The following is a 15,283-nucleotide window of genomic DNA, read 5'->3' on the forward strand; positions in this document are numbered from 1 at the left end:
TGTTGGCTGTATTTATTTGATTATCACGTATAATGTCGTAAATGAAATACAAAACTTTAAAAACACGAAAAACTTAAATGTACCTATACAAATCAACGTACCTACACACCTATTATAAATTATAGTAAATAGTATGCGTTATATGCTTATATAATATATCTATAATCTATACCACAACACCTATATAGTATATATATTATTTATTTAATATTTATATACATATTTATTATTTATAAATAGAATTAACTTGTTATACTGATTAAGATAATAATATATTATTTACTAACTTTAACATAATAAATGTAACACATATTTGTTAGGTAATTTCAAAGTTTTTTATCGCTGAATTACGTATCTATATACATATATGTTATTATTTAATATTTATTACCTACCTATGTCGCATAAAATTAGATTCAATTAATGATAATTAGTTCCTTTATTTTACTTATACCTACATATAATAATTAATAATATAGTAGCAGTCTTACACATTTACCCGCGCAGTATAAGTTGTGAATTTGTTCGTTTTTTGTACATAATAAATAACAATATACTTTTTCTATTCGAGTTTAAAATTAAATTTATTTGTACAATATTTACGTACCTAACTAATTAACAGCGTGTTACTCTGTGTTTGTTAGATGCATATATAAATTATTGCCTTATTGGTTTAATTTTTATTAAACGAATTGTAGCATAAAGTTTTGATTAAATTAAAAAAAAAATTATATTATTATTGTAATTGTTAGGTACATTATACGTATTTATATCTGATCGAATTTCTCGTCATTGTTATTTTTAAAAATATAAATATTTCAGTAACTTTAATTATAGTGATATCTACCAATATATAATAAATTGTTTTACATTAATTCTTTATTTTAGGATTGATTAATTTAAATTGATTGTATACATAATTATATTTATATAACTGAATTGGTAGATATGCTGGTAAAAATAAATACGTCAAAATCACTTTACAGTTTGCGGAAAAGATATCATTTTTGTATAATATTGTGTACTGTAGAATTATGAATTTTCATTTTTCACAGTTAATTAAGAAAGAAACAATAGAAAATTAAAATAAGTATTCACATTTTGATAATGAAAATTATGTAGAGCATATACTTTTTTACAAGATAACTTAATGACTGAAAAATGGCCAATTTTTATCCTTTTATCAGTGTGTCTATGCACCTCCCCACTACACTTAATATTATATAAGTATTGTTTAAGCTCTACATATTGTTACTTACGGATATTTTGGCCAATTTCAAGTCAAAGAATTTTACTGAAGAATAATTATTACCTACTACCACGTTATTCATAATTCATAACCGATAATTAGCAGGCGTTTATTGATATTTAAATACACTTTTTTAGACCATTCAAACACGATAGATTAATAAGTGTACCTATATTATTTTTTATATTTTTTCAATTTCCATTAATGTCCTATTATATAGTCAAATAAATTTTCAATAAAATACGCATACCTATAGATGTAGACATATAGTACCTACCGTATATCTACCGTTCAGAATTTATAAAGCTTGGAAAGAATAATAATATACTAGTAAGTAATAATCGAGTTTATAGAGTTTATCAAATCAAAACGATAAAAAAAAGACCCTAAGGCCTAAATATTTAGGTATTACCTATTAAATTGCCTTTCTACTAACAATATTAATATGTTATCTATACGGTCATACACAAATTCGATAGGCACTTACCTGTTACCACTAAGCCCACTGCACATTACTTCATGTATGCGAATGGATATTTATGTTGATGTATAGTAATTAGTATATATATATTTATATATGTACCTATTGGACACATAAATATATTAATTATAACATTGTAAAATGAAACATATTTTAAGTCGGTACCTATACCTACCTATATTTATTATTATGTACATAAATAATATTACACTGTTGTTGATGTTAAATAGTTTAAAGTATTACGAATTTACGAGTAAAGGTCGGTTTTGCATCACATCCCCCATTAGACTTTAACTCTATCAATTAGCAGAATTTCTACGTAAAAATGGTATTATGCTTTAATCAGTATAGTATACTTATTAGGTATACGTACGTTATGGTTTTTAATGTTTTTATTCACATCACACGAGTGCCAAGTATAATAGACATAAATAGCTAAATAAATATGATATTGCAATACTGTGTTACTATTTCGGTTTCGCAAGACCAGACGGTCATCTCATTATATTAAGTACCTATTATTATTTATTAAAATACATACTTATAATATTACGTACCTATATTGTATTATGCGGTTATAATTAATAACTAGGTATTATTATATTTATTTATTGTTATAATTATTATTATTTAATCGCTATGGCGTGACTTGATGTAAACAGATGTGTGAAAATGTATTATAAATATGCACGTGATCTTGAAAAAACTATGTATTTCATCGTATAAGAATAATTTAATCAAAATAATGGTATAAGATGACAATCAAATATTAATTAAAATGTACAATTACGGTACATTACATGATATATATTGTTGTGAAAATCGTTTATTTCCACGCACTTATCTGATACCTACATACCTATATAATATTATATTGTATACGTGTTTGTTAATTATTTCGTTTTTAAAATAATATTATAATATATACATATATTATTTGTTTAATATATATATCAAACATCAAAGTATTAAATTATACTATACTGATAAAAGATAAAAAAAAAATATACCTAGTTAATTGTTACTATAGACATATACGTAGTGTTAATTTTAAGTATATCTTTAATATTTATATACAATTATATACATCTAGTATGTTATACACCTTTACCTGTACCTTATACCAAATTGTATTTGTATTAATAAAATAAATAAATGAAAAATATAAATTGTTTTGTATCGATATACTATGTTATTGGGTGATTAATGCGTTACCGAAATAATATTGTATATTTGTATCATGCATTCATATACTTATATCAGTTTTCATCATGTAGATGCTATAATAGTATTTACTTTCACGATTTAGGTATGCATACACATGAATGAGAATATAGATAATATACATACCTATTATACACACGTTGGATTAACGATTCATTTTGATAACTAATAATATGCCGCTAATTTTATCAGGGTCGAAGTCAAGGAGTACATGGTTCTGATGGTTCCCCTAGGGCAGGGGTAACGAACCTACAGCACACGTGCCAAAGGTAGCATACGTTGATTGAATTTTAATGGCACGTGAACAAATTGAAATTATTAAAACTTATGCTATTTATAAAGTTTTGATTTTAACTGTTATAAGAAATTCAAAGAAACAAATTATACACATTTTAAAAATTACAATTACAAAAAAAAGGTTTGCCTACTTAATAAAATTATATATAATAAATCTATAACTTAATTTTTATCCTTAGAAAATGTAATTTCCTTTAGGCACGTGAAAAATTTTCAAAACCTTAATTAGGAAAATTTGACACTTGGCCCCACTGGACGATGTTGTCTGATTGCGGCCCGAATTCAGGTAGTCGTATTTTATCTCAAATATAAGTATCCCGATTGCGTCCAAACTCACACACATTGGTTCACAAAATAGCCTTTAATTAATAAAATAAAGTAAAAATTTTAAATTTTTAAATACTGTATTGGAGCCATTTGGAGGTATTTGTATTTGAAATTATGTATGAAATACAATTAATGTATCAATAAATAAATAATCGAATATTAAAATAATAAATTGTTTACAATAAAAAAAAATATAAAATACAATTGGTATGTCAATAAATAATAAAATAATTATAGTGTTAGAGGTAGATTTTTAAAACTCTCATTTAAAAAAAAATTAAAATTAAATAGGTATTTTCAAGTTGTTTGATTTTGTAATTTGGGTTTGTATAACATTTTTTTATTAATTTATTTGGTTGTTTGTCAAACAATAGATTAAATTTTTATTTTAGCATCTGTTTGGCGTTCTTTCAAAATTTCCAAAAATTGAAATATACTTGGAAAGTGAATTTAATTTCGAATGGAAACTTTCACACATATCGTTGTTAAATACATTCTGGGACTTCAAGTAGCTTATATTTCAGGAGGAAAATTAGAATCATCAGTAATATAAGTGTCTACTAAATAATCACAAAATATTTGTATTTTAGCCGTTGTATAGAAGTTTAATAAATGGCAGCACCGAGTATTGGTGATCGTGTGAATATTGTGTATAATCGATAGTTATATTAATCATTATTGTCGAAAGATGTATCGGACGCAATCCTAATATTTATTTAATTTTGATAACCACTTAAATAGTATTCCCTATTTGTTATGTACGGGCCGCAATCAAGATAGCGGCCCGATTATTAATTTTATTTAAAATATAATTCATAAAACAATATTTTACTTTTTCAATTTTATAATGTCCCCCTTTCCGCATCAAAAATGTCGATTTTGATTTTCCCTTTGAGTATGTGGAAGTATACTAACAGAAATTAGATGACAAGACGATGAATTTTTCCACTATTCCCAATATAATGTTAATTATATCGTTTATAAATAGCGAAAATTTCAAAATCTTTAAATAACCTTTAACAATTTAAAATTTTAATTTAAAAAAAAAAAACTCGTATTTTCCTCGAAAATATTGTCATCTTTTAATTTTATAATAGGTACCTATATTTACTCTATAACTAAAATTGAGCTAGTTCTACTCAAACTGCGTAAACGCGTTTTATCTATATCCTCTTCGTATTTAAATAAGCACAATTTAACCTGAACGACATATTATTGATAGACAAAAATAACTCACTATTATATTATAAGAAACGTAATGGATAAAGTGGCATAAAACATAAACAATTTTTTTGATATAAAAATTATTGTTTGAATATTTTTTAAATTTAGATGGACCAAAATTTTTGGGGGACTATTTTCCGTACTTGAAAGGCTAAGCCTCTTAATTCCCTCTAAATATGCCTATGTTGAAAACAATTAAATAATTAAGAATAAAACAAAATCATCATGATGTATTTATGTTCAACAATCAATTTATAGAAATGTTAAGCAAATTGCAAACCGAATCTTTATTTGGATTTTCGGATGTTATGCTACCACCTACTGGAACATCATTTAATTATTTTAAAAACTCATTTAATATTGATGAAAATGATGTCGATACTTCTTTTCAACTTAAACTTATTGAGTTGAAAACAAATTAATTTTATTAAAAATGAATTTGAAAAAAAAAATATTTCAAAATTGTATCTAGGTATTCAAAACTTTCACACGAAAATAACCCTGCTATTTAAAATACATTATGATGAAAATGGCAACTATATTTGTCTTGGTGTATTTATGTGAAAATGTGAACAAATATTTTCATGAATGAAACTGACTTACGGACAAACTCCTTCATTCAATTTTGAGGATTGGATAAACTATATTTCATCCAGATTTTTCATTATTATAATTATTGTAACAAACGAAATACAAACTCAAATTGCACAATAAAAAAGTGTAGGTAAGTACCTAAAACATTTGTATATAGTTTTTAATTTTATAGTTAATATTTATTATTATTACCATTTTTATTGTATTTTTGGAATATATATTTTATAGAATTTATAAATTAATAAAAACAATTTTAATATTTCGTTTTATTTTAAAAATTAGTAATGGGCCACATAAAATACCTTCGCGGGCTTCGGGCTATTGAGTAATACTATAGAACTGCTGTAGAGTCTATACTACAGACAATTAGAAGAATTCTAATGAGCGAATGCTGCGATGTACCCAATATGTATAATATAGCTGAATTACTATAAAGCGGTTAGCTGTGCAACTGACAAGAAGAAAAACGATTAACAATAATGCACAGACTTCTATACTATAGAATAGAAGTCTGTGCAATAATTTATTGATACCAAATGTATTTATAGGTACCAAGACCTTGGATTCAAATAGATAATTGTACAATAAACATTTTTTTTTAATTTTTTTAAAAAGGCATAAGAACGACGTTTTAGAAATTTGTGTAGGTATTTTAATCATTCAAAAATTAGTATTTACGTATAATATACAACAGTCCGTAGTACCAAACAATTTCCTGCATGATATAGGTATCACGTTAATACGTTATGCATGTAAACTGTCAAAATCAAGAAGAATACAAAAAAAAAATCACGAAACAAATCTTAACGGTTGTCGTTGACCGTTGTTGTCGAATGCTTACATGAACTGGAGATGAATTATATAACTACGTTTATGTTTATGGATTTAGCAATTTTGACGAATTTCAAAAATCTACGCTTAAAAAAATTAATATTGTACCTATGTATATTCATTATTCAAGACTTTTAGTTTCTGTTATAAAAACAACTCATAAGTCATAAGAAACCATGAAGTATTAAAATTTCAAGGATTTTTATTAGCAAATAAACATTTTATCCTTTGCAAATAAAAAAAATTCCCACTTACGTAGTTTTTAATTTTTGAATTACACTAAAAAAGTAGTAGAGGTACTTAACTAATCTGATAACCAAAAAATGTACGTCCCTAGATAATTAATACATAAGTACTTAAGATTATTTTGTCATAGTGTCGTACCTAGGTAGATCTGCATAATGCATATTATGTTGTTTCCGTCTTACTCACGCACAATATTTATAGGTTCAGCAGTTCCAGTTTTGGATTATTATCTTCATTATTAGAATGATTTTAAACTAGTAGGTATGTAAAATATTAATATTTAATAATAAACATTTTCATAATTCTTTCAATATTTTATCTGAGTTTGTAGCTACTACCGCGCGTACAACAAATAGTTGTGAATCATATCAATATATCAAGCTGAATTTGTTAAATCTTTTTTAAGTTTTTACCGAGAACATGATGAAACATTATGAAAACCACATATATTTTAATTTACACCAATTATTCAATATTTATACCATAATTATAAAATTTGACGTTACTAACTACCTATATTTTTCCAGGACCCAATTTACCAATCCCAATGACACTAATACACCATGATGTTCTCTTAATGTAACCAAAGGGACGCCTTTTCTCCCTTTCAACACCTTTGTTATACCCTCAATTATTTTGTAATACTTACTTTAAAAATTTCAACCATAAGAAGTATGCATAGATGATAGACTTACAAGCAATCAAGCTATCTTGTGCTTGTCATCGGGTTATGTACTGAAAATATAGGATATTTTCTTTCATAGAAACAGATCTTGGAAAATTAAGTATTTTTCCTGTTAAAACATTTACTATATTTACAAAGTTCATAAAAAAAGTCTATAATACATTCTTTTTCAGGAAAAATTGGACAGATTTAATTGTGGAGAGAAATTTATTATTATATTTTTTTAAGTTATATAAATCCGATTTAAATGCCTCATTTAGTCCTCTATTTGAGAGAATAATGTATTTACGTATTTTTACAATTTATGATTATTTTAAACTTTAATCCATACATAAGGAAAACTAAACAATATGCTGATCGACCAACAATATTTGCATATTAAATAGAAATTGAAAATAGGTAACAATTATATACACATATTATGAGCAGTACATAAATAAAAAATGAAATTGTCAATAATAACAAATTAATTATATATTCAAAATAATATTGAGGTAACTACAATTTCCAAGTACCAAACACTATAATTTCTATATAAATTACTTAAACATTAAAATTTAGTGATGTAAAAATATATTATTAAAAATAACATGTATTTGTTTATATAATCACTACTCTTTTTTAGATTTTTAAGTAAAATAATTTATTTAAATTTACATATACTAAAAAGCTTAAATAATAGCAATATGACTTAAATATTTGTAAGTATATAAATTAAAAAAAACAAATAACAACAATGATTAAAATAAAATTAACAATAAAACTATTTGGCCCCAAACTTGTGCTTTTTGTTAATATTTTATTAACTTATCATAATTTATTTTGAAATACAATAATATGAATACAAAGAATGGTTAATTGACAGTGTATATTTTTCTTAAGTCTAAGTTACTTGTTACTACTAAAAACTAGTTTGGCATTCAAATATATATTCTAAACCTATTAACAAGTTAAGTAAAGTATAATTATTATAACAAAATGTATATAGTGCTCAAATAACAAGTATAAAAAAAATGAGCAGAAACCATCAATCTAAGATCCAATGGCATAAAATGATTATAACCATTAATTAAATTTTAAATTGGTACGGCCAAATTTGTTTTTGATTTAATTTCAAATAATGTATTATTGATTTTGTCGATCATGTACATAATGGAAAAGTATTCTATAGTTATGTTCATAATCATACGGAAAATTATAATTTAATTTTTTTGCAATGAGATACACCCCACCCAAAGCAACAGTCTTTTCAAGCACCAATAAGGTAAATTCATCTACTATGGTTTCTTGCGAGTTGTGATGATGATCAAGTTGATTCATAAATCCTTCTTTTAGCAATCCCCAACTTTTCCATACCGAGCCAACACACACTACATGCAGACCACCATTTTCTTTATGTAACATCTATTTAAAAATAAGATTAATATTAGTGAATTGTGATTTTTTTTTTAATCTAACACTTGTACATTAATATTAAAAATATGAGCTTTTTAAAACACACATAACATTTTTCACAATTACATCCAGATCTTATTTAAATAATTTGTCTTTCATTTTTAATACACAGTTATTAAAATATACTAAAAATATTTGAATGAATATTTCTGAACCCTAAGACTTAATTATGTATGGGTAATTTAGAAAAGTAAGAAGGAATATGTTAAAATAATTAAAACAATAAGAAGTATTCTATCCTCTTTAATTAAATCACTGTTAATGAAACGGAATCAAATTGTATTAATTTAATAATAAAATACAATAAAATTATCACAGATAAATTTTGTTAATTTTAAGTTGTTAAATTAAAATTTTTTTATTGTTAATTTTAAAAGTTATATTAAAATATTGTCATTTTAGAAATTTCAGATCAATACAAAGTATAATAATATTTATACTTGAATACACCAAACAATATAATAAATAATAAATGATAAATAAAATTAAGTAAATTTTAGCAAAATATGTATTTAAAACAATATATTATTGTTTGTTTTCACTATATGGTAATATTTTTTAAATACGATCTTACTTTATCGGCACCCGGGTAGAGTGATTGTATAAACTTTGCTAACTCCTTTCCAGCTTCACTAAAGATCCACAGACTTAGTTCATCTCCATCTTCAGCTAGTTCTGATATTGTTTTACACAATTTAGCTATTTCTGATTTTTCTTTTTTTTCACCATAAAACACATTCAACAAATCTAGACTGATTATAAATTAATTACTAGTTATTAGTACTTATTATATAATTTCATTAATTTAAATTTAATTAGTTTTATTTATATTATTATTATTTTTAATCAATTCTATCTATTATCATATTTGAAGTTTAAAATAATTTGTTAAAACTAAAATAGTAGAGTGTATTAATAATAAATTAAAAACTATTTTAATGCATAATTTTATAATGCATTTAATTTATTTGAAAATAAGAAAATATCTATACTCTGTTCCAAATAGGATGACTTGCGTTTACGCACGGTAAGCATGGCTAACGAGCCGTATGCCAAGGTTGGTAGGTTGGTAGAATGGTAAACGATCTAATATACCGAACGTAATTCGGTTGTTTGCAAACAAGTCATCTTATTTGGAACAGAGTATAATTAAAATTTATTGTATTTAAAAATACTACAATTTTTATAAATATGTTCCACTTTTTAGTGACTTTTATTAATTTTAATAAAAAAAAAAATGAGTATTATTAAATTCAATTTATCTAGATTAAAAATACAAATAAATATTTTAATAGATGTAACAAAAAATATATTATTTGTTATAAAATGTTATATTTTAGTAATAGAATAGTGACATATACTTTACACTTTATCAATATTAAAATGTTCTTTAATTGCTTCCCATACTCTGTCAATTGAGTAACCATTTGGAACATAATTAAAATCTTCCAAATGATCCAAGCATAATTTAATACTTTTGAATGCTATCCAAAATGCTAAGTAATAAATACACAATATTATCAATAAAAAATATTTTTCACTTATATTTTTTAATTAAATTATAAAGAAAAGCAATTAGAAATTGTATTTATCTTACCGCTGCCTTCATCACCAAGTAGATGACCATAGCCTCCACATCTTTTTATTGATGAATCTGGATTTATTAAAAGACTATTTGAACCAGTACCAGAGATAATTACAGCTCCACCTTTAAAATAAAAAATATTGAATAAATTTGAATCATAATAAACATACATGCAATTAATGCTATTAAAATATATTAATCAACTGCAATTTTTTAAATACCTGATTCACAAGCTAATGCGATTGGTGCCAACGTATCACTAACAACAATTACTTCATGAGTAAGGTTTGGATAACATTCTATTAATTTACTTTCAAATGTTTTACAGAATATTTGATCTTCACATCCACTTAAACTCAAACCCTAAAAATAGATATATTTTATAATTAAACAAAACTTGTATAGTAAAACTACTTTTAAATGTATACAAACCAATCCATTTAATTTTGTATTTTCATTAAGATCAGCTTTCCTAAGAGCTTCTTTAATTAAATCATTAACTCGAGATAAGCAAGGTTCAATTCCAAGAATCTAAATAATATACATTTTTTAATTATTATATTTAATTTAATAATAAACACTTAAAAATATGATTAAAATTTATAATATAAATATGCTTTAAACAGTTTTATACTGTACAGATGGATCATTTTTATTGATATTGATATTATTATTATTTTTATGTATCGGCATTTTTTTATTCTAATGTACTTGACCTCTTTGGTATTTGATTTGACGTCAATAATCTTAGAATAGATTAATAATATTAAATAAAAAAAATGTATTCATACACTAGAACTATTGACAATCTTAAATCTAAATATTCTTGAAAAAATTGAACTATCAATAACATTAGTTTATTAATTTTTTTAATAAAATTATGAACTTTGAAAATATAATTTAATAAATACAATCATTTAATTTTTATATGTTAAACAATGATTGCATGTTAAATGTCTAAGAAAATCAATAAGGTATAAATTTAAAATTAATCACAGTTTATACATAGAAATGGTATACAAAATATTAGAAACATAAATAGCTGTTCATAAATGAGTTATGTTAAAGTAATACTTAATTAATAGCCAATGGGTAATAAATAAAATGAATAGTAGTATTAATACTAACAAGCATAATATGATAAATGAATCAGAATAGGAAAAACACGTTACTTAAAATTTCAGAGTATAATAAATGATAAATAAATCATGTCATAATTTAAAAAAAAAAAATTAAAAATATTTTATTTGAAACTAATTTACACTTTGATATATTTAATTTTAATTTTAATAGCTTCCAATAACTAAATGAATACAACTCAACTATACACATTGATATGATTACACTTAAACCTTGATTAATCTATGAGATCTTTAACATATTACATAAAATGTATATTTACTACTCAATGTACTTATTTTTCTATTATCTATTTAATTTAATTTCATATGTATACAATATTTAGATAATAAAAATGTAATCATTAAAGATAAGTAACCTTTAATTTATTCAGTAACAAAAAAAAACATCATTTAATTATAAATTTAATAAAATAAACATTATTGTCTGAAACTTGTATTTTAAAATTATATAATGTAGTTTTGAAAGCATTAAAAACCAAAGTATATACCTAACATATTATGTTGTTATGAGCATATTGAAATGTATATTTACATATCTTGATAATTAGGTATTTCACTATCTTTGTCGTGGTATTTAAATTTAACAACTTATAAATAAAAAAAAAATATATATATATATATATATTATCAATTGTTTATCTCACAGTTATTTGTAAAAATACCAAGCTTTTTAAGATTTTTTAATTGATTTATTCTATTTTCCTTAATTTATTATCAGAACTTGACTTCATAATTTCTTTATTAATTGTAATGAATAATTCTTTTGTATAAATATAAATGAAATAAAAGGACTAGTGTAAGTAAGCCGTAAGGCACTGTAGAGATCTTTATAGGACCCTAGTGTAAGGGTTTGTAAAGAGAAATGTAAATATTTCAAGCATACCTAGTTCCTGTGTAAAAAAGAAATAATAATACAAATCTTATATTATTTTTATTATAATTTTTAATATAATAAAAATTAGCAAAGGAAAACAATTTAAACCATGATAAAATGTTATTTTAATTTAATGTTATTTTATCATGACTTAAACATGGTTTATTATTTGGTACCTAATAACAACTATGTAGTATGATAAGAGAATAAAATAAAAATTAGGTATTATCAATATAATATCTACAAAATCTAGATAATAGTTTTCAAGAAATTAACAATGTAATATTATGTTGACTTGTTGACATACACATATTTATGCCTTTAAAATATAAAATATATTGTTTATAACTATAAAGTATAATTATGTCAAGCCAAAAAAAAAACAAATAAAAACAAGTCATTGGTACTTGCTTCTGTTCAAAAAACATCATATTTCATTGTTATTTTGTAAGTATAAGTAATAAATACTTACCCATGGGTTCGTGCCTTCTCCTTTAAGTTCAGCTAAAATATCTGCGTTGCCATTGGTTAAGACAACCGTAGAAACCGATGCTCCCCTATTTTGCACACAAAATACGAATATAAGTATCACAGGAATGCGACAGTTGGGAAGACGAATATCAAATTAATAAATATATATTTTATCGTAGACTTACCCTTCGATACCGCCAAAAAATGCGTCAGTCATAATGCAGTCAGCGGAGGAGGAATAACGAAAATACAAAAAGACCGTTCTAGTCGAGGAATATAATGATAAAAGTAAAAACAGGTAAAACGAGTTGTGCGTAAATCAAATTAACGCAGAGAGATACGTTATTGCGTGTACACACAATCGCTTCAAGAATATATTATATATAATAAATATATATATATATATATGTGTATTTGTTGCGCAAAACTACCGAAGGCAAACACGCGCGCGAGTTTAGGTATATCTTTTCTACAACTATTTCGTCGTACGATTTAATATCATCACAATACTAATGTAATGTGTGTTTAATTTAATTTTATGTATCTTGGATTAACGAAAAACAATAATATTAGCAACGAAATTAATACGCGAAAAATTGTTTGGTGATTTAGAGAATCGCGGGCAAAGACTTGGATACGACGACGGTGCGATATTAAGAATGCGGCTACAACGTACTACGCGATAGGTACACTAGTTACTACAACGTTATAGTCACTACTCGCTACACGCGGACGCGCCAACGAACTTGCTCGGTAAAAACAATAATAATAATAATAATAATAATAATAATAGTGGCAATAAAATATTTAATAATAATGAAAATAATAAATATTAATTTATGTAAATATATAAGTTTGTTATTAAAGCGTCGGCGGCGGAAACTCTTGATAACGCTGCGGCGAAAACACGTTTTATTCGGCCGACGATATCACTTTTATCGACATTCGGCGGCGAGTACAACGGTTTCGTAATACCATATATATATAATAATATGCAGCGCCGTCGTTGTAGCGGTAGTAGTAGTAGTAGTAGTAGTAGTAGTGCAACTGTAGTAGCGGTACTACACTCGGCGGTATAGGCTTTCTCGTGCCGCGCTCGGTGGGGTGGCTAGCAGAGTTCGGTCGGCAGGTCGAGTATGGACAGTGTAGTCGTCTGATCCCCACGATTTTCGGACGTTCCGCGGCCACAAAACTAATAATATACTGTCCGGCCGGCGCCGTCGTCCCGTGTTTTATATCGACGGCACGAGTGCATGACTGCTATGTATTTAATAGTTATATGCCGATCCCACTCGGAACGACCTCTCGAGTCCTATTATTATAATAATTATTCCAACAATTGTGGTCGATTGAATCGAATACGTCTTTCACAATACCAATACGCCGATCGTCCGATGATTGACGATCTCGCTTTCAGAAGTCTTTTTCCGTTCCCCACTTCATGATCGCACGGCTTAGGTCCCCTACACCCGTGAAAACAATAAACCGCTCTTTCGTCACACGCGCGAGAGTCATCAATGGTCGCGTTGATTGAAAAAAAATATTACACGGCGTACATAGCGTGCATCTATACAAATGTATATTACTTACACGAACACACGATCATTGCGCTGCAGAACAACCATAATTACTTAAAATGAATTAGTTAATTCTGTGTCGATTATAGTACCTATACATGATACATCACTACGTCAGAACCACTCGCGTTATGGTTTTTAAGTTTTTTGTTTAATGGTCCATTACCGTCGGCTAGTTTAATTAACAAATATTGTGTTATATTTTTTAGCTCCGCGCCAATTCATTCACATTTCAAACAAAATGTATGCTAAATCACCGCAATGACGATCGCGTCGTAATACTCGTAATAATGACCGCTTTGCTCTTGCACGCGTGATGTTGGTATACATATATAATAGCTTATTATGCTAATTTTCCTGCTATAACCAATGCGCAATAGGTAGGTATAAGCGTATATCATATTATAATATAGTCGTCAATTAGCCCAATGTGATGTTTACAAAAAGTTTAATAGGTGCACACAATTTGTCTTTTTTTTTATATTTACGATTTTCCGTAACGTAGGTACGTTCCATTTACCGGTATCCGATATACTACGATGCCTGTACCATGATTAAATAAACTTTATATTTAATCAATACTTGTACAAATACCTATAGGTATAATGTATTAATGTCTATATAGACCCTTTTGCATTAAATTTTGGGCCTCTTTATTTAAGGACGATTGTAAACTCCTCCGTTAGATAAAAAGGTAATGAAAAGGTCTAATGTAAGCTCCATCAGTTTAATTTTCTTACCTGTAATAGTGACAATAGTGTAATGGGTATAATATGAAAACTCCACCAAGCCATTCCTTATTAAATACGTTGACATCCGTTGCGATGGTATATGTCGAAATTTATAAAATGTGAGTGTAAAACTTAACAGTATATTTATCTGAATATCACAACCAAATATAAACTTAAAAATTAAAAAAAAAAAAATAAGTGATATATATTTAATTATTATTGTTACGATTATTTATTATGATTATTTAACGTAATATTCATTGTAGACTATAGTTGTACATTTCAATATG

At 25.6% G+C, this 15,283-nt stretch overlaps 1 protein-coding gene across 1 annotated transcript; it reads right to left on the reverse strand.

Moving 5' to 3' along the window:
* Positions 1–8,151: 8,151 nt before the first annotated feature.
* LOC113551864 (N-acetyl-D-glucosamine kinase) lies at positions 8,152–13,866 on the reverse strand. Its single transcript, XM_026954412.1, has 8 exons — positions 12,871–13,866; positions 12,687–12,771; positions 10,631–10,729; positions 10,420–10,561; positions 10,211–10,321; positions 9,980–10,109; positions 9,188–9,365; positions 8,152–8,562 (listed from the first exon to the last, which is right to left on the reverse strand). Exons 1-8 carry the CDS (start codon positions 12,900–12,902, stop codon positions 8,284–8,286), a joined length of 1,056 nt encoding a protein of 351 aa, XP_026810213.1. The 5' UTR covers positions 12,903–13,866; the 3' UTR covers positions 8,152–8,283.
* Positions 13,867–15,283: the final 1,417 nt, after the last annotated feature.

Source organism: Rhopalosiphum maidis, chromosome 2 (assembly GCF_003676215.2).
Source record: "Rhopalosiphum maidis isolate BTI-1 chromosome 2, ASM367621v3, whole genome shotgun sequence".
Classification (NCBI taxonomy): Eukaryota; Metazoa; Arthropoda; class Insecta; order Hemiptera; family Aphididae; genus Rhopalosiphum; species Rhopalosiphum maidis.